We start from the raw sequence: 21,966 nt of genomic DNA on the forward strand, positions 1-21,966 counted from the left end.
AGTCTCTCGGGCACGGACAAGGACGTTGCACCGAGCGAGAAAAGCTGAGCACTGGAACGAGCTGCCGACGCAAGAAGGACAGAGAGAGAGAGAGAGAGAGAGAGAGAGAGAGAGAGAGAGAGAGAGAGAGAGAGAAGAGTGGGAGCGAGGGCGGTAAAGAATTCCAGTTCGCCGCAGCCAAATCGGACCTGCTACAAACTCGATCTTTGACCGCAGCAACCGTACAACTTTTGCCTCTGGCCAAACTCTCTCTCTCTCTCTCTCTCTCTCTCCAACCCCTTTCAAATTTCACTCTCTTGCTTCCTAACAATAATAATAATAAATGGAAGCACAACGTTATTCGATGTACCAAATCGCGCAATTTTCACGCAACGAAACTGTTTCATTTTCGTGCGTGCCGAGCAACGACAGAGTGCGAGCGCAAAAAGAGGTGTTTGAAGAAGGGATTGTCGAGATAAGTGTATAGATCGAGTAGGGGGTGGGTGGGGGAGGGGGGCTGAGATTGCAGTGGGAGAGCGTGCTGCTGCGAGAGAGCGAGATGAAACAGGAGTGGGGTGGAATCGGTGAGTGTGTAGGGAGAAACGGGGAGGTGTGGAGGGGAGTAGAAAGAGAAGGAGGAGGAGAGGAAGAAAAAGGCAAGTGGCGCAGAGAAGCAGCTACACTCTCGGCCGGCTGGCGCCGTTCCGTCGGCCACCGCTGCCTCCTGCCGCCGCCAACAATGCGTCCACCCCCCTCCGCATGACTGCCAACACCACCACCACCACCTACGAGCTACAAGCCGCTATGGGATCTTTTCTCGACTGACACTCTCCCCTTCCTAACCTTCCATTTCTCCTTATGGACCAGATACACGGCTCGTCACTAGCTACTCACCTTACGCGTATCGCTACACCTGTATTTTTTACCTCAGCATCTCTCAACGGTAGCCAAAAAATCACATTTCACCAAAATAACACCAATTACTATCCTAAATTTTCCTTGCGTGTATCAACGTTGTCATACTACATTGATCTATACATAACACTGTATAATTAGTTTATTTATTTTCATTAAAGTATAATGTGTATATAGTATATTGGAGAAAGAGACTGGCAACTCGATGACCAGCGGTTTGTATACAGCAATATCAGTGTTCGGTGTCGTTGTTATTGATGGTATTGGTGGATTGGCAGAAGCATCCATCGCAGTGTGGTAGCGCGGTGGAGTAGTGATAGTGCGATAGCGATGGTGTAGTGGTGAGTCGTGTACAGGGCACAGGGTAGGTAGGCAGGCAGGCGAGAGCTGAACACAGGCAGAGGCAGACAGACGGGCCGCAGGCAAGCGGGTGGGTAGGAAGGACTCGGTGTTGGACTCCCTCGCACACGGCATGCTATACTTACTCCTATACACAGTGCAGAGTATAGTAGAGAGACAGCTAGAGGGCAACTGCTGGCTCTGGCAAGAAAGATTGGGCGCCGTGCCGCCCGCGTGTGCGAGCGAGGCCAGTTTGAGTTTAGTACGCTGTCGACTGCGAACCGGTGAGGACGTCACTCTGCGCTCCTAAGCTCTTTTCAAACTTACATTCTCACTTGCAACGTGCTCCAATAATACCTGCGCTTTATCAAACTCTAAACCTACGACTCCTGGGATTAACCATCTGCTCCATCAGGATTTTTATCGACGCTTTCTTTAAATAAATAAACTTTTTTTTTTTCAATAAAACAGTTGAAACTTTGATACACTCAGAGATATTGTGATACCAGTGCCAGATTTTTGAGCTGTTCTCACGAAAAGTGCCAAGTGGACAAAAGGACAGCGAATAAGCTGACTCGATTTGTCGCTTTGGACGATTGTTGGATTAATTGTAATATCGGGCCGAACAGGCGTGAAAGTCTTCTGGTGCAAGTTGGTCGTCGTTGGCAGTTTTTTAGTGAGGTGACCTGGTGCGTGGGTGCGTGAAGAAAGAGGGAGTTTCAAAGGGAGAAAGGTGCGCCACTCAGCGAAACGCGTGCAGATGGTAGGAAGATGAGCCGCCACGTGGTGGAAACGAGCTCCGAGCTTTCTGATTTCATTAAAGGTAAATATCACGACTTATCGTTCGTAGATGTTATATTTGTACGTTTCGTAAAGAAATCGCTCATTCGTGGACCACAAATTTACGTAGCGCTGTTGGAAATAAATTGTAATATTGAATAAAGCGTGTATTGCGTGTGTTAGTAGGAGGAAAGTATGTTTAGGAAGCTTACTAGTTATATTTATGTATGAAAATATTTTGTACGAACTAGAAATGCCATTGGAAAAGTAAGATTTTTATAATTTTATAATTTTCGTGTACGAGGACCTTAATTTTTTTCATTCATGGATCTTAAAAAGCTTCGGATCTTTGGCGCGATACAAACATAACATTTGTATAGGATAAATATCAGTGAAAATGAAATCTTATTTTTAATGGAAAAATACTATATGGCGTTCTAAAGGTGAAAATCTTTTGTTTAATTTCTTTAGGCAGATGTGTAGAGCTGCAAGAAAGTTATTTCATTTTTTATCAATACACTCAAACGGTTCTATTAAACGAGTATTCAATGCTCGTTGCTGAGAAATTCTAACAATCGTCCAAGAAATTTTAAGAATGAAATACCGTAAACCAATGCGTTGGTACATTGAAAAAATTAAGTGAAAAATTGGCGAATTTGCATTTATGGTCGGCTATCTTAAACCTCCTGCTGATTGTCATGCTGATTGGCAATTTCTCGTTGGAATTACATATTGTTTAGGAATAAATAATCAATTCGATAAGGACATTGTGCGCGGCTATACATTGCATACTGGACACGGCATGGCGCGTAAAACAACTCGCCAAAGGCGTCGGATTTTACTCAGCTAACCAAAAGTAACAAAATAAAATTACAAAAAATTACCTGCAGGCGAAGAAAACTTTCCTAATAAAAACGCTGATTCAATAAAAATTTCATCGGTACAGACCTTCAACTGTTTCAAAAAAATCTCGTTCTTTCCGTTCAATTTTATACCATTATTTCATCATCCAGTTAAAATATATAAAGTTGAACTAAACACATGGGCCACGCTGCTCGCAACGAATGATAAGAAACAGCAGCATGTTCCCTCGCGGTGCACCAGGCGCATTTAGCTGACTTTGGCAGAGAATCAACATTCAAATTAACGAATCACGCCTTACCTCGAGACTACTCCATTCCAAGCAGAAACCTTAAAAAAATTTTGCAGCAGGCCAAAAGGCGGGTGGCAAAAAATGAATTCAATGAAAAAAAAAGAAGCTTGGAGTAGGGTGGGATAAAAATTGTCGAAGGATATCGGTTGCGTTAAGCGTGTCGGTAGTCGCAGAATTGATTGATAGTCTCGCGAGCAGTGGGGGTCGTGCACGGGGAATGATAATTATTGTTATGAGTGGCGCCAGCCGGACCGCACAGAGAAGCTGATGCGAGAGAGCGAGCCAGCGGGAAAGAGAGAGAGAGAGAGAAATAGAGTGGGAATGGCGAGAGGGGATTTCCCCCGCAGAATCGCAGCAGGCCAGACCAGACGAGACGAGACTTGTGACGCGGCGTGGCGCGGCGACTAGCGGGATAGCGGCGGCGGCGTCGGGTTTGTGGAGGGCGAGGGGAAGAATAGTCGCGGATCTCTGGAGGCAGCGGGATAGCGCATGGAGAGAAAGCTGGAGGGAGGAGGGCGTGAGGGGGTGGGGGGAGGCAGCGACGGGTGGCGGCAAATCTGGCGCCAGCGTGGGTCGCCGCACACAGACGGACATGGCTTACAAACGTCCAGAAACAAGCGGTCCCTTGACCAAGCTTCAATCCTTCCTCCATCCGATCGCCTCTATCCCGTTCCCATCAGCCAACAGCCTCCGTTCAACTCCGTTGTCGGTTGTCGGTTGCCGGTTACGTTCCCTCTCATCCTTATACATGCCATCCACTCGCCGCCTTATTTCCTTTTTTAAACCTCACGCCTATGCCACTACTGCTCCAGCGCTCTCTCTCTCTCTCTCTCTCTCTTTCGGTGCTCATCTGCCTCCAGAAATCAACTCTCTGCTCTTTCAACGATTAATCCCCTCTTTGCGTTATTATTATCATCACTTATTTCCTTGGCTCTTTTATCCCTCTTTTTCGCCTTGTCATTCATACGTTTTACTTACCCTGGTACTTGTAAACAGTAATAAATGTAAAGAACGACGACCGGATTATGTGAAGACGTCGACAAGAAATTTTGAAATGATAATATGTCTTTGATACTTTAGTCAATTGCTTTGTATTCTGGTAAATAAAACTTTGCTATTTTTTGTGTTAATTTTCAACATATAGTCTTGGAAAAATCGATGGATCATACTGTTTTTAAGTATTCTATATATATCGGAACTTATACAATAATTATAATTTTCGTTTGTTCGCAAAGAATAAATAGTGTGGATTAAAATTATTGTAAAGTTGAGGGAATCTAATCTGGTTTGCTACTACAATTTAACTTTAATTATTATAATAACAGCTGATATTAACATTTCTGAAAATTATTTGAATTTTTCTTTACAATTGAGTAGAATTTCAGAAATCCTAAACTTCACCATTAACGAGAAAATTAAGTTTAAAATGTCAGTTTTTTGCTAATTGTTCGAACGTGCTTTTATTGCATCGTTTTTCGTTTAGTTTCGCAAACCAAAAATATGTCTCTACTATTTTTCCAAAACTATTAAAGATTAGTACTTCGTACCTTCTATACATCATGTTTACCATGCATTTTTCTGCTCTTTTGTATTTAATTAACGGACCACACCGAACCGTATTCGTTAATTTACGACTATATTAGTTTTGAAAATAGAGTTTGGATACGAGCATCGTGAACCGGCTTAATTAGACCGCTTCAACCATCATCGATTTTGCAGAACACATTTCTGCTTCTGCTCTTCAGCAACTATTACAGATTAGTACTCCGTACCTTGTGTATATTTACATGGCTTCTTCTACTTCTCTTTACTCGATGAACGGACCACACGGGACCGCATTCGTTCACTAGCGAAAGGGAACTCTGCAATTTACTCTTTGATGCCAGAAGCTAAAACTGCTTCGCGGCCTTTGCACACTTGGAATTCGAACTCTGCGCTATACTGCCTTTCCTCGAGATCAAACTTTCCTTCCTTTACTATTACAGTATTTTACTACGTTCTTTAATCGCATCTCTCGACAGTCATTGATAATCCAGAAGAGGCTAATTTTTTCCCTACTATATGTAGAACAGAAAAGTTACAGGTTTCATAGTCGAGGAATCAAAAGATTCGATTTTTCTACTGTCGTACAAAAGAAAAATTCGACGCACGTGCTCAAAACGCAAGCGCGCTATTTTAAGAATTCGCTGACTGGCGGCTGTGTTGTGCGTTAAGTGTATCGCAACACCCACGCCAGACCAATTGATGTATTTGGGTCAGATTCTAGCACAGTCGGTCATCATTTTCCAACTATCAGCATATATATTTTTTTCTCATCCTTCTCTTCCTGCTTTTGACCCCTGTTTTATAAAAATCTTTCACGTGGTGCAGATAAGAATAAAATTTTTATATATATTAGATAAAAATCAGATGGAATTAAAGATCCTATATTCCGTGTTACCAGGAACTGAAAGAAATTTCGATAGATCGTACATTCACGTGATAATATTTACATTATGACTAAGTTCAATTCTCCACTGGGAAAATCGGTACTATCTAAAAGGAAATCGAGACTATTTTTCAGAACGAACTAGCATTATTTTTTAAATATCATTTCTCTCGTGGTAAACTTATTAGTTTTAATACCGTGCAATAAAATAGAAATAGAAAATACTATAACTATATATAGTCCCCGTGTCTTGAAAATGTATTGGTAAATGTTCGTTAGAGGACTGTTTCGTGAATCCTAATAAAGGCAGGTAAGCAGTTGGTTTGGCGAATTTCTTTAGCTCAATTGTGCCAAGTCATGGAAAACACTTGAATTCCAAAGTCTGGCAAATCTGGCAGACGAAGGCGCAGTTATTCCAAGAATACGCGGTCGTTAAGTCAGATTGTGAGAGGCAAGTGGTCCCACAGCGAGCAGCCCTTGAGGGTGTAATCGATACCCCATTGTGCGTGTCACGGGTACACAGGCTGACGAGCACTACGGTTCACCACCCACCTGTGCGCCAGTCAGCCGCCGCACCTGCTACCTGCGGAAATTCTCCCCTCCCATAACCCCCCCCCCTCCCTCTCTACACTATTCTATCCCTCGCCCTGTCCGTCCATTTTTCCTACCCTCCTCCCTAAGAAAACTCATTCTTACCGAGGACCTTCGCAAAGAAAGAAAGATAACATCGATATTTCCTCTTCTACCTACCTACAAATACCTGTGCTCACTCTGATATACCTATATATACCTTCCTTCCTTCCGCATCTGCCACGAAATTTTCACCTGCCCTAAATCACGTCACACGAGAAAGCAACGAGCACCGAAATGCAATTTCTATTTCAACGAGACTAGCAAAAATACATATTTAAAAAGCCTGAATATTGGACGGACGAATTTTATCGGGCCCTCATATCCGGATCCGGTGCTCTATCTCCGGAGCGATCTAAATTGATTAAGGGGAAAGGAGCGTAATGCTAATAATCGTAAGCATGGCGCGCGCCTCTTCACTGCGGAACTATCTTGACATTAACAGATAAACATCGCGCACCTGTGGCTGCCTCGCTTGTATCGGTGGAGCTCTTCAGGATTTTCCACGCGCAATCCCCTGCTGCTAAACACCTATATTACGCCACAGTGGCCTTCGAAATATGCATAAATTACCGAAGCTCCTTTAATTGCACGAGTTATTTTAACAGTTTGAGCCAAGTACCGTAAGGATGGAAGAATATCTAATGGGCGTAAATTAGATGCACATCTGGCGAAAGCCTGGGACGTGGACACGGTTTGCGGATAAAACGCTTATCTCTGACTGGGCATCTTCTAGATCGATTAGTGTCGCTACTCGTTACTCGTGACGCATGGCACAAAAGGTGAGGTGAGCCGCAGCTTTCCGCCAGTTTGAACGGCCAGCAAAACGGATCGGACAGATAAGGGTGGAAGCGCACCTGTGGCGCGTCCTTGCCAGAGCTGCCAGAAACGAGTAATTTCCCATCCCCTGTTTCATACAAGGAGTGAGAATCGTAGTGGGGCAAACAAGTTACCCGTTTCTGCCAACTCTGCTTATATTTTTACTGTTTCACGCGAAGCTTGTTGATTCGATCCAAATTTACCAGATCCTCCGAATCCTCCCCCCTCCCTCCCTCTGAAACCTTCTAATTTTAGTTATAAATTTCGCTTCGAGTCTTCTGTGAAAGTTACACTACTTAGTATTTGCTTCAGTGTCCGTTTCTACGTTAAAAAATACATTTTTCTACAATAACTAATAAACAATCAAATAATTTCTATCCCTCTCTCTTCCTCTGTCTCTAATTAGATACAGAATCAACAAGAAATTTTGAAAATAGTACCTTTGATAATTTTCAAAACCGTTATTCTTTATTTATTCTTACTTGGTCTGAATGTAGCAACTCGAACGTTATCGAGACACCTCAAAAGCCGAAAATTCAGATTGGTACGTGCGACTAAAAATAAAAACATCTCACCATCGACGTTTCCGCAAAGAGAAAAGACTCGCGCCGCAATTGGCTAACGAACTGTTTTGCTGGATAAGGTTTGATTAATTGCCAAGTCTCATATTTTTATTTTGCTTGTAACACTTGCGACTATCGCTCAAGGTTAACGCATTCACACTGCTTCAGCAAATACAGCTCGAGTGTTCTCGCAACGCTCTCGTTGCCGGAGATAACTCCCAAAGATTTTTCCTGATCTCCTCCCTCTCCCCCTCCCCATCTTCCTTCCCCCTCTATCCATCTCTTTCTCCGACTCCTTCGCGACCTAACTCGATGCGGAGTCGAAGATAAGGGGCGTATTAATTATGTCAATAATCTACGCAATAAATTAACTTATATTCATAGCGAGATGCGATCGACACAACTACGTAGCTCTTCCTCGAAATCTCTTCCCGTTTCGTACCTCGCACACGATAACGATTTTCGTAACTTTGTACACCAAATCCCATATGCTCTATATATATATATATATATATATACCACACTCTTCGATTTTTGAAATGCTTTATCATCGATTGGATCAACACTGACGTTAGCAATTAGTTTGTCAGGTCGAAATCGTCGCTGTTTAGATAATTATAATTTGTCAAACAGGTGTTGAATTGATAAGCATTCCACCTCTTATCACTCAATGCCAAGTCACGCTTCTCCTGGATCAGCTCTTTGGTTGTAAAAAGATCTCTACTCCCTCTTTATCGTTCCAATCGTTAGAATTGTCCAATGATGAGAGTCGTAGTAGCTGAGTAAGGATCACGCGTTTAATAGATATATGTATAAAGGTAGAATCTGTTGGATGAGCCATTAGACGCAATGCATGCATGAAATCCGAAGATCCTCATTCGCCAAGGCATTACTCGCTCGGTCAGAGTCACGAGATATCGAATTCTCTCCCAGGAATAGATTTAGTCCGTTCCTTTATGGTTGTCGAAATGACTGGCTCCGTATAAAGTGTCCATCAGTGCACGAAACGCGAAATGATGAGATTAGCGATGGATTAGAGAGAGGTTGGACGATAAATTCCGATTACGAGCCATAGACAACCTGCACGCCTGCCAATCACAGCTTAAGAAAGCCCTCGTCTCACCTCGCATAAATGTCCCCTCTTGTGTCACGCTTTATTAAACTAACTTTAATAAAATTCTCTATCTTGTAAATATAGATGTGTAGAATAGATTTAATTTTGAATATCGATCAAATTCGAATTGGTTCTTTGTGCGATAGATACCAGATATAGTCTCATCCGGGGTGTGTCGATACTTCCGCTTTAGCTGGACACTTAATTCCTTCTCCTCTTGCTTAATCAGGCATTAATAAAACAGCTGCAGTCTTCATCCTGAAATATTATACACGACAGAAATGCACTTAACTTTTATCATTTTGATTAGATTCTGATTAGCGCGTGCCTAATTTTGCCAAAAATCAATTCTAATCTGTGTCCTCTATGTAATGCACTTCCGGTTTAACCGGATTCTCCCCTTCTCCGCTTGCTCTCAACATAATTAGTCAATAAGCGAACAAAGGCAAATAACAACGCAGCGTTCGTGCAGAAAATATGCGTGCTCCTGAAAAAATTATAAAATTTCTGCTAAATAGGCACGATGGACTTTTCAAGCGCGAATAATTGAGAGATCGTTGATTTTTTTCATTACGGAACTTGCGTAGAAGCGCGGTCTACGTTGAAGCAAGCTAGTCAACAGCAATGAGTCGCGTAGAGCGATTTTCGCGTGAAATGTCGAAAAGGATTGATACGAAACACGTGGATCGCGCTCCGGCTATCCTGTTTTTCTGCTTTCGCACGAATTGCTTTTTTGTCATGGCAGCACAGTGCAGGTTCTATAGCGTGTTTTCCTCTGACTCGCGCGCAAACATATCCGTGCAGAAAAAAGCTCCTGCCGTTTTGCGGCTGTCGCATTATATTCGACGCTCGTAGACGGCAACATCTCTCCTCGCGTGCGCGGTGTTTCCGTTTAGGAAATTCTGCGAAAGCGACGCGGCGGCCGCGCAAAATACGAGGAAAAACACGAGTGCAGCAGCGATAAATTTCGCTGGATGAACGACTGGTTTCCGCCTAGCGGCGTCGCGCCGCTGCCATCTACAGCGGAAATATTCCCTTAAATCAAACTTGTGTAATACTTCTTTCGAAAGTCGCTCGACTGATAGGTCGGCGCTCCCAACCCGGACATTTGCCTAGGACGAAAAAGTTTAAGGATTAATCGACTTTTGGCCCGCGGACGAGCGGAGGTAAACGTAAATATCCGTTTTAATCGCATCGTGCCGACTAGTCTCGACTGGTCAATTGAAAGTGCAGATAGAGAGATGAGATAAATTTAGAAACGGTACGCAGGCGCCTCTCCTCCGAAATAGACGCGAAGTAACGCAGTGTTGCTCGAGCCTTCGCCAAAGCAACTGTTTGTCCGTCGCTTCTCTGTTGCGCGCACCGTTTCTCCAGTATATATTCGTTGACCTTTGACCCCTCGCATTCGCGCGCCTAATAAACATAGAGGCCTGAATACGAGTTTCCCGATAAAGCGAATGAATGAACCGATGACTGGAGGGATTTTTGTGGATACGATTACGTCGCTTCGCGAAGACGATCGTGGAGGGAGTAATCGGTATGCGAGGAACGTGGTTAAAGCATCGTCCGAGCGATCTCGGTACTTATTTATAATCAGCACGAATGTTGGCCACCGCCAACAGCGCCACCGCTGCTCTTCTGCCCCACTCTCTCTCTCTCTCTCTCTCTCTCTCTCTCTCTCGAAATCCACTGGACACGGCGAACTATCACCGTTTATTTCGATTTCGCAAGACGCCTTGCCTCCTGGATTTCCCCCTTGTTTCATCCCGAAAATCTAACGGGAAAACGACCAGGTTGTTTTCTTTTACGCTATATCCATTAAGATTGTAATACGACAGTTCTGCGTCAGCAAAAAGCTAAAGGCGAGCAAGCGTACGATCCGCAAATGGGCCTCGCGTGAATAGACAGCAAATTGCCCGTCATTAGACGCAATCTTAGCGAACATCTTCGCCGAAAGATTGCCATTATATCGCGCTGCTCGGATAAAAGGACCGTGACCACGCGACCAACGAGACTCGATCCTGTCGCCCGCTCTTCATTTTCTCAATAACAGCGCGGTTAAACCCTCCTTTCCCTAAGGCTGAATTCACGCATAACGACGCGTCAAAATTCCTTTTCCATTTATATGTATATATCTTGTAGTGGTGCGATACATATTCATTTCGTATTGTGTCGCATTGATATATATATATATGAGAATAAAATAATAACGACTTCTGGCGAATCGTGCCGGGCCACGTACACAGCCATGTGCGAATCCAGCTAACACGCCTTCTAAAAAAGCTAAAAAAAACTCGAGTATCATATACGAAGAAACGATCATTTACCAGCCAGGTGTTCGATTCAATTCATCGAACTCTGCCTTTTCACAAAATCTACATAGCAGAGGTCACAGCAATTCTGCTTACACACGGAAGAGCGGCGAGACTGGAAATTACGTCTTTCGGAGATTTGTACAGATGCCCGCATAGGTTATACCCGACTATTTGAACAATTGTAGAATGACGCCATTTCGTACGTTTGGCCAACGCGAAGCTTCGTCGCCTCTCGTTCAAACGACACTCTGCAAAATCCGAATCTTGATTCGCGCTGCGACTTTGCGCAGTGTAAACAAATGTTCTATTCTCCGCGAGATCGCTCGTGTGTTCGATATCGAGCAACGGGATCCAGCTGTTAAAAGCATTTGGTGGAAAATAATGGGCCGGGTGATTTCATAAATTCGTGGAGAATTGCAATAGTAGTAAAAGACCAGGCGATATGGAATCTCGTGGCATAGCGGAGCGTGTTTTATTACCGCGCAATATGTTACTAGATTTTATTGGCGAGGCCTCCGGGAAAACAATTTCCAAGCGAAGGACGAAAACAGGAGAGGTAGAGGCAGACTGGCGCGTTTTCTCGGAGATTTTTTCGTTGACCGAGCGAAAGCGTGTGTGTTGTCTCGTGCTGTTTACGTAGCGACGCAGTCGATGCTGATGGCGCCGCCCATCGTCGACCCGGAGGACCTCGAGCTAGAGAGCTTCCTCTCTCTCATCCTACGCGATGTAACTCTCCGGAGTTTATCACTCGTGCGTTCATTCGGGGTAGAGTGAGAGAAGGGAGGGGAAGGGGGGGAGGGTATTGCAGGCTCTCGCGATTATTGGCGAAGCAGATGGCCGATAGTTGGCTTATCACCGTTGTCCCGTCCGATAACGGAAATACGCGTGACCCCCAATGGTCGATCGCCAGGTGTCTTCAACGGTTTATCTCTCTCAGTCTTCGAGGGACACTATCCGATCCAAAGCCATTAAATTCCTCACTCAGCTGCTTTTCTCCCGATTCTCCCACCCAATTTATCCTTCGCCGCTTGATCCTTCCATGGTATACTATATATATATATATATATATATATATATATATATATACTCGAATTATTTTCCCGCTCGCGCACATTAACGACCCGCGATTTTATTTACGTTTCAGCATTTGGCCAACGCGATGGAGAAACTCCGCGTGGCGCCTTGATTCTTACAGACGTAGCAAATATACATATACTTCTGCGCCAGCATTACGCGCTAGTGTTACCAGTGCGTGAGCGCGAGTGTAACGCAATCGAGAGTCGCTTATCGCTGCCTGATAACAGAGAGCCAAAAGCGATTAATGAGAAAGAGATGAAGTCTCCGGAAAAATATTAAAAGAATGTAGATATAGTATTAGATAGGAAACGTGCACATACATCGGATAAAATGCGTGCTCCACTGGAATCGCTGTTTAATATCGAGTCCAAGCAAATTGACCTATTTTCGAAACAGAGTATTTTCCCTCTTACGGATTATGCCATTGGCACGGCGAAACTGACGCAAAATCGAGCAGTTGAATTATTCGAATAAATTTATCGTACATCGAGCGTTGTGAAAGACGAGATGCGCCGTTTGGCAAATCGGCAATAGGCACGGAGCCAATTGATCTTTTTGCCCCGTTGATCCGCGAAGGTTAATCTCTCGCGATATACGCCCTACCGCCATAAATTTGAAACAGGTGTAGCGCAGAACCGCGTGCACCACGCGTGAAATAAAACGGCTCCCGATGAAACCAAGTAAGCTAAATGTAGTCGATTATAATAACAGCGTAGGCGTTATTGTCGTTGAACGAGTTCGATCGGTCGGGGTTAACGATGCACCAGCAGGTGTGTGTGTGTGTATGTGTGCGCATGCGCGCGGGCCCGTGCATCCACAAGCATTTCTTACGACTCCGAACGAATCATCTTGCAGACGCCTCGTCCCGCCATCGATTTTATAATTTATAACGGTGCGGCGCATCCATTACGGCTTCACTGACGGAATTCTTTCTCCGAGCGAGCGCAGGTTCGATTCACCTGGGTACACTGGAGGGAATTGATCCATCGTCGTATCTCGGAACAAACCGGAGGAGAAAGAAAAATATTCCTATCGAGATTTGTGCCCTGAGAATTCGGCGAAACAAATACAACAATAGAGATTTGGTTATTGGATAACATATATTTCTGAAAATGGGGAGCAGGTAGAGGGGAAGATGTGGGGTTTGTCGTAGGTATGTACCTGTGTACATAGTGTGGTATACAGGATGCTAGAGGGAAAGAATGAGGAATTTGGATTTTTTTATCCGGATGCAGCGCGGGTGAGCGTATAGATGTGATCGTCGAGGTCAGTGCCGGCCACGAAGAGCAAAGGAGGGAAGTGGTCTTTTCTTCTTCTCCCTCGCCTCTTTTTCTTCTCGTCGTCGGCACGTTCGCTCCTTCGCGATTTTATCTCCCTTTCTCTCCCTCTCACGGCCGGTGACTCTCGGAAAGGCAATAAAAGGAGAGCGACGTAGACGAGACTGGCGCCAGCGCCATGTGGTGGTCGTTCGAGCTTGTCCTGTTTAGAAACGGGAGGAAGCAGAGAGAGAGAGAGAGAGAGAGAGGGGGTAGAGTGAGGGAAGAAAGGGGGGGGGGGAAGGAGGCGGCTTGCAGAAAGAGACGAACGAGTCGCAGTCGAGTCGAGTCAGGTCGCGGAATACGACGATGACGCATGGCGCGAAACACCAACACGCGTAGGGTATACTACACGTACGCGAGGAGAAAGCAAAACAATTGAAAGGAAACCAGCTGGGGTTGAAAAGAAAATGACGAGTTATGTGAAAGGCGGAATAAAGATTACTCGAAAGGAAGAGGAGATCTTGGAACTCGAACGAAAAGGTACGATTAATTTGAATGAAACAAGACTCGAGGTTAACGAAGGGTGGAGTCAAAACAACTAAGCGTACACGATCACGGCGATCGAGGAACTTGAATCCGAGCTAGTAAAAAGCACGTTGTCACGTAGAGCAAAATAAATCTTACAACAATTATACGAGAAAGCTTTATGATTCGTGTGACGAGATCTACATTAGTCTTTGCAAATTGTAGATTTGTTTAAAGAGAAGGAAATCAGTAGGTCTTCGAGTCACCGGGAATCAGAAAATCTGCCGGTAGCCGTAGGAAGCGTAGGTGGAAGGAGGTAAGAATGGACTAGAGTGAGAGGAGGATAAAGAGGGAGAGGGAGGGGGGTATTATAAACAAGTCCCTGCACGCCAGATGGTACCAGCTGGATGACGCACCGATGCTGAAAACATCCCGTCACCGAGGCGAATCCGCCCACGGATTCGCAAAGCTGGAGGAGTGGGAGGAGAGAGAGAGAGAGTGAGGAGTGGGGGGGGGGGGAGGGAGGGAAAGAGAAACAAAGTTCATACGCACGATGCATACAAAGAGAACACCGGTGTCCTGCTGCGCCACGTGCTGCATCCTCTGGTCTCGTCCTGTTTCGCTACGTGTTCTCCAATGCCACCCACCCATTTTCAAAAACAATGGCTGGCCTTCGATAATTACCTTTTTCATGGGTAAATAATTCCTCGCTTTATTATAAGACTGCAATAACGATGACCCAGTAATTCGATCTTAAAACTATAATTGAAACGTTCGAAGATTTCAACAAATTGAAAGAGCGTATCAATATATATATATATATATATATATATATATATATATATATATTGATGAGAATAACGCTCGGTGTGAGAATCTAGTAAGCTATTAGCTGCTCGACGGTATTACGTAATAACCGGCGAGCAGAAAATCTTGACTCGTCAGGCTTTCCTCCCTACATGGTGTGGAAGAAGCAGCGACGGTGACTGTACATCCCTACTCTTCGATGTAACCGCTTGAATAAAGCCTCTGTACCATACGGATCATACGAATATTAAGAGTACGCAGGAAATTTATCGTTTTAATTTTTGTAGATTTTCTCGTTACTCTTTCCCGAAATGAACATTCTATTACTATCGAAGTATATTTAGGGCCAATCGAACGTAAACGTCATTGGAGAGTTATGATGATTATCCTGTTAATGGATTGCACATTGCTGGATGCGTTAATCTGTTCCATTAGTCATGATATCAATTTACGAGAGAAAAAGTATAGTTTGCTCGAAATGAAGAATGAAAGATGTCGATGGATGAAGTAATTTAAAGTACTCCTGTGTCAAAAATTAATAATTTCCTTTTGGTTACAGGCGGTGTGATGGCAGGATCGGAAAAGGACACGGGTTTCTGCAGCGGAGCTGACGAAGACGACATGTCAGGACTCCATTCGCCAAGCGCCTCCGAGGACAGCGTCGAGGTCCAGGTATCCCCGATCTCGCTGAGGAATAAACGGAAGCTGGCCGAACCGAGGAAGATCAAGGAACCAAGCACGGCACCACTTAAGAAGAGGAGATTCAACAGGATCGACGAAAGCGTGGTAGCGGATGAGGAAAGCAGACCTGCTGCTGGTTCTCCAAGCCCCTTCAGACCTTGGAGCGCATCCTCGTCCGGCAAAAGCAACGAGATCAAGGTCCCATGTTCCTCGTCCTCTTCGTCATCATCCTCCCTCTCCTCGTCATCCTCCTCGACGTCCTCCAAGGCCACCGTAAATTGCCTGAGATTGAGCGCCGAGCAGCAAGAAGAGAGAAGGAGGGAAGACGAGGAGATCAAGAGAAGGCACGAGGCTAGGATCCAAGAAGAGGTGTTGGCCAGGCTAAAGAGTCGAGCTGATTCACCGATCATCGAGAAACGTGGAACGGTAGCAGTTGCGGTGCCATCGGTACCAATATCGGTACCGGTACCAACCTCACTGGTGGGAACGACGGGGCTGCCAAACTCCAAGGACTCTCTATCCTCGCATCCCAGACTCCAAGAAGAGCCTTTGGCTCTGGTTTTGCGGGGGGAAGTACCAAGGGTTCCTTCTCATCCTGCCGTAAGCGGAAGTTACGACAGAAATCAGTCCTATCCAATGGATCACGCAGTGGCGAACCATTATCGGCAAAATCAGCAACAATCCGGCTCTCAGAGCGGGTCCCAGTCGAGTCACTCGAGACATCAGCAGCAGTCTGGCCAACAGCAGCAACGCAACTACAAGAACATGACGCGGGAAAGACGAATAGAGGCCAACGCCAGGGAAAGAACGAGAGTGCACACGATAAGCGCGGCTTTCGACACCTTGAGGCGAGCCATTCCCGCTTACTCCCACAATCAGAAGCTTTCCAAACTGTCCGTTCTCAGGATCGCTTGCAGCTACATAATGACCCTCGGTAAAATCGTCAACACCCCCGAAGGAGAGTCCGCCAATGGAGCTTCCCTCGGCGCTTGCGTCGATCTCGTTTCCAGGACCATCCAGACCGAGGGCAAACTCAGAAAGAGAAAAGACGATTAAGCCATCTTCTTCTTACACTCGTTGCTGATGAGTGTGAGGAGGCTTTAAGGATGCTCGAATATGCGAGTTAGCCGTTAATTCGATGTAGCTGTTAAGTTAGAGATGCGTAAGTCTATTTGCTGATCGCGTTCGACCATACCGATCTCAGCTCCGTAGCAGCATAGTGATCCAATACTAGTTAGCAGCGGCGACCGTACAACGAGCATCGTTCTCAAGACTCACTCCACATCTTTCTCTCCTCTTCTTCGTTTCGACAGGGATTTTAAGACAATAATTATTGTAACGCAACGTCGCGCAATCCAACTATATATATATACATATATCGTACATTGTATGCGTTCGTTTCAACGACCTTTCAATCAGAAATTAGCCAACGGTGTCTCTGCACATTCTAGACTAGTAAATCTGTGCAGCGATACTCGTGCAGTATAGCCTTATCCGATTAATATGTAAAAATGTTGTGTATGTAGTGGTTATATAATCCTAAACCTTGTTAAACCGTTGAATCCACTTAACCTATTAAACTAATAGCAGGCCCTCTTCCGCATACAACAGCGCCGATTGCTAATCGATACAAGTTTTTCCAAATTCTCCCTTTCACGATACTCGTTCCGTTCAATAATTCATTCTCCGAGTCTACTGTATAATAACTGCATATACTCCTCGCTCTCTTTTTATCCTAAGAAACTAAAAGATAAGAATGATAGGTCGACCAACGAAAATTGTCGTTTCTTCGATTTACCACTCGTTGGTCAATGTAATTTACAAGCGTAAATGTGGTGGGGCGGAATTCGAGAACATTTTGAAAATGCGTCAGAATGTGAAATTGCGTTCAAGGTTATCTCAGGTGAACAATATTGTTCTCGTGTAAATATAGCGGCTGCTCGAAAGAGATGCGGCGCATGTATAGTGATACTAATAGTTCTAAGACAATACGAAATATATATATATATAATATAGTATATATATGTCGATATAAGCGAATGGCGGTAGATAACGCCATTTGCCGCAGCAATTAAAATAGCTGCGCGTCCTGTATGTACCTTTCTACGTTGTAAGGCAACCTCGCGCGTTTCAATCAAAGTTCAAATAAAATTGAAAGTAGCATTATAAACAGTGTGTACTATCCTTGTCTCTTTATTTCATTTTACGCACCTTACGCAAGAATCCCGTCTTCCCTTCTACTTTAAACTGAGAATTCCCTCCACCCCTAACAAAAAAACTGATGAAAAAGACAGATTTATCTCGGAGCAACTCGAAGAGATAGGAAAATGATCAAAATTACAATTAATCCTATACACTGGTTTGGTTTTGTTTGTGTCAAGCATAGTTGGAACTAGTTGCAGCCAGTTTCCTAACCGCGCACGTTTAAAGCGCTCTGCCGTATGTAAATACGTGTTTTACGTACAACGCGAACGCGTAGTATGCCTTGCAGGCGAGTAAACTTTGTAAACAGACGCGATTGTCACGATTTACTCAGGTGCTACTCTCGCGCCGTGCTCGCATGTATCAAATACTTATGTTTTTTTTCCTACCTGCATGGCACAAAAGAAACACCATCACACTCCTCTTCTTTTTCCGATCCGATAAACTTGCCCCACGTGTCTTACAAACATCAATCTAGTTTTCTAAAATATATACATGATTATTTTTAATCTTTCTCCATTAATCACGTATACGCAGATAACGCTAAACGATTTTTCGCGATTATGGATAATTCGAGCAATAAAAATTTTATCGTTTAATTTGCCAAAGGGCAATTACCATAATTAAATATAAAAGGAAAACGGAGACTTGATTTTACGACTGGTTTTGTGTATTCAAAGCAAAACTGGGTCTTTGAAATCTGGTCATATTTATTCCATATTTTAACTCTTATAACCACTAGACTTTGTCTTTATACTCGTTTGAACAAAGTAGGCCAGAATTAAGATCGAATATAAATTGTAATAGAGAAGCGGTTCAAAATTCAGTTGTCCTCTTATTCCGCATGACCTTATGTACGACACGAGTAGCTATACTATTCTATATACAAAAGCAAAATTAAATCCTGTTGTAGTATTCAAACTAAATCTCTTGTTGTTTGGTATATCTGAAATAATAATAAATAAGATAAATTCAAATTTCCAGTAGGCCTAGTTTTGCTCTGAATACGAGAAATCTGTCTCAAATTATATTTGTTTCTCGGGATATGGTTATGATAGACTAGAATAAAATTGCATAAAAAATTTGTCCGGGACGAGGTTACAATTCATTTGTGTTCTTACAGCTCACGAACAAGGCCGGAACCAAGTTTTCCAAATCTACGATATTAAAATAATTCAGGACAATGTATTTCTAAATTTTCTTAATATCAATAATCATCATTAGTATATACTAATTGGATTCTACGTAACAAAACAATAACTCAAACTGGCTGGAAATGGCGCTCTTCTAGAATTATCTTATCATTGACAATCTCTATATGTAAAATCATGGTGATACTTATTGAAGATCGAGATAATGAGCTCGAGAAACAAATAATAAACAAAAAGGACCAAGTCTGCTTCAAGGCAATCGATTTCACTAAAATTGTACGTGCACCTTATAAAAATTAATTATACAAACTGAATCAAATAACTCGCTAATGATATGATAATGAGAAAAATAATGAAAGATAATGAATATTGCGATTGAGAAGCGGATAACTGAATTCGATAAAATTATTTAAGAAACGAGCCTATGGTAAAAGGCAGAATGCATGATGGGGTATCTCGAAACGACACATTCAATTCATAAGAGGTTGCATGGCTACTTGGCTGGATCGTTTCGCTTTTTGTTAAAGAGTGCTTAAATGTTGTCGAGAGTTAGCAGGAATTAGCAAGTTGCCGCTAATTCGCAGTGATATTTATTGCGTTATACCGGTCGTTCAGCCTGCTCTGGTCCGGTCGGTCAGCCATAATAATCGGCAGTTATCGTTAATGCTTTGCACTAATAGCCTTCGTAAGCGAACATCTAATTGGAGTGTTATACACGCGATTTGTGCTGGATACTTTTATAGAAACCGTGGACAGCACAAATAAGAGTTACTCGACCACCGTCAACCCTCTATCTATAAACGCCATTAATCTCACTAATAAGCTCACCTTGATCTTTCTATTTTTTCCAATCTCGAAATAAACTTTTCAGATCGCGAATAGATTCCCATTAGATGGTTCATTGCTTCAATATTCCTAAACTCTTCTTCGATTAATCCGCTGTAATCCGATAAATGCAAAACCAATAAATCTGAGGAGGAATTGCTTACGAATCAAATTGTACATCGTGACGAGCTGAGCGAAAGTAAGATTGGCAGAATGTAGCGCTGGTGTAGTGTATATATAGAGCATGGTTGGTATATATAAATAAGATTAAAGGTAGACAATGATTTTCCTTGGTGACACACGAAGCCAGCATATATATATATATATATATATATATATATATATATATAAATATTTTGTAACGTCATCCAAAATAGTTTTACCTCATATCTCTTAGGACTAAACAAGTACAAAGTACGATACAAATGAAGAGTGACATTTCTTAAAGCAGATAATGCTTCTTGTATCGAGGAAAATAATGAAATTCGATGATGTCTGATCGAGGAACGATAAAAATGAATATAGAAATAACGAAAGTAATACTGTTATCGGTGGTACCGATCGAAAATTTCACTCAGAGGAACTGTTTCCTCCCAATAGACACTCCTGTATATCGAATAGGTTTTCGGTGGGACCACCTCTTATACCTATTTTGCTGCGTCATAGATCAAACCCCGGAGTCATATAGAACTCTACTATTCGTTTGTTAAGATAATCGGCTTTTCGCATCGGATTTAGAATGCTTTGGACGATCGAAGGCAAACTTTGCTCTGCCAGAAGTCCTTTTTTATCTGGTCGATTTGTACGATGGTAGCTCGTAAGAGATTACTGTGGAAAGAGATGAATAAAAATGAAGCCGAAAGGGAGAAGCGCGTGGTCCTTTTGTCAACGATTTTGGGATCGTTTGGTAATGGCCAGTCGTTGATTATTAAACGGAGCGAACCAAGTCGCGAGATCCACTACGGCAGCTACGATATATATATATATATAACAACTCTGAGGCTTTGGCAGCTGCTTAGCATAAGCGAATTCGGCAAATTGCCGAAGAAAATAATGACTCTTCCAAGATACCACCCCTGCTGCTGCTGCACTTGATTCGGTAATGAGGCAGGTGGGCCAATGACGTCTAGCTATACCTGCTCAAAAATTATATCAATCCATCGGTTCTTGCTTTATCGACTAAATACAGAGCCAAAGCTGAATTCAAACGTAATTTCAGCAACGCTCGAAAAGCAATCCTAACAGAAGTATATAGACCTAGTACTGGCGAAGCAATTGGTTAATTGGGCTGAAGTTGCCTGAACACACACGAAAGAATTTCTTACTAATACGCGGATAGGGATCGACTGTGGAGTGCAGCACCAATTTATAATCAGACACGCGCAGGTGAGCTTAACGATGATTCTACGAGTGGTCGGAATGAAAATCACGCGCCTTTTAGCCAAACCTTTAATTGGAAGGGTGCGAGAAGCAGCCCCATTATGCCAAGACGTTGAATTCCTGCAGTTTTATCTACCAATCTATCAATCCTATTCAGAGGTAAGCAATAAGCTAGCGATTGAATCTGATGGAATATAGTGTTTTTGCAAAATAGAAATTCATGGAATTTTACACGAATTCTTACTATATAATATACATATATATTTATGCAGAATAAGTGTGTCGATTGTGGTTCACAGAGTTCAACTCCATTTGCTTGCTGTCCTCGTTAGTCTCGTTTCCCTTTCTGCCTTGTCGTCCTCGTAACTTTTGTACCAATCATTCGGAAATTTCTCTCCCTTACATATACACAATTTAGTAATTATATAAATATACAAGCCTGTGTATATTGTTCCCACCTGCAAGAACTTCAAAGTTTCTTATAAATTACACTTACGATAAAAAAAATTGGTTCTCCAAGCACGTTTTAAATTCTGACGTATCTATAAATTAAAAAAAGGTAGAAATTGCAATTATTCGAGTGGCGAGAGTAATAAGAGACGAGCTGTCGAAAATTTGATGAGGAGGAACAAAAGGTGAAGGAAGGATGGTGTGTTAAATGAAAACATCTGCCCCATTGCGCTTGCCCTTAGTTTGATGCAAGTGCTTCTGCAGAACTTCCGGCTTTACGAATCGCGATGCTCGTTGGAATAAGGGGACGCCAGATATTCCGCGTCAATTAGACAGATGTACCGAGAGAATGACAAACGCGCCAGCAGATGCTTAACCAAGCGATAACCCGACACGAGCTTCTCCTCTTTTTTACACTTAAATGTCATTCGGAAACCAACCCGTATCATTAATTACTCGCAATTATTCGATCGGCTTTAAGAGCGCAAATCGAATCAACGTTGAGGGAGCGAGCTATCGAATGACTCAGTTTCAAGTCAAGTAGTTACACCTGTATAAATCAGGCAAGCTAAGC

The 21,966-nt window shown here is 43.2% G+C and overlaps 1 protein-coding gene across 4 annotated transcripts; it reads left to right on the top strand.

The window, feature by feature from the left end:
• Positions 1 to 1,349: 1,349 nt before the first annotated feature.
• net lies at positions 1,350 to 17,554 on the top strand. Of its 4 annotated transcripts, none has more exons than XM_066728196.1 (2): positions 1,350 to 2,056; positions 15,263 to 17,554. In XM_066728196.1, the coding sequence occupies exons 1-2, from the start codon at positions 2,005 to 2,007 to the stop codon at positions 16,438 to 16,440; spliced, it is 1,230 nt and encodes a 409-aa protein (XP_066584293.1). In that variant the 5' UTR covers positions 1,350 to 2,004; the 3' UTR covers positions 16,441 to 17,554. The 4 variants fall into 4 exon arrangements, with proteins under 4 accessions (XP_066584293.1, XP_066584295.1, XP_066584292.1 ...); XM_066728198.1 differs by lacking the exon at positions 1,350 to 2,056 and adding an exon at positions 13,081 to 13,265; XM_066728195.1 differs by lacking the exon at positions 1,350 to 2,056 and adding an exon at positions 13,733 to 13,911.
• Positions 17,555 to 21,966: the final 4,412 nt, after the last annotated feature.

This window comes from Prorops nasuta, unplaced genomic scaffold (assembly GCF_024137725.1).
Source record: "Prorops nasuta isolate Cenicafe-Biocafe unplaced genomic scaffold, Cenicafe_Pnas_1.2 PNAS00006, whole genome shotgun sequence".
NCBI lineage: Eukaryota > Metazoa > Arthropoda > Insecta > Hymenoptera > Bethylidae > Prorops > Prorops nasuta.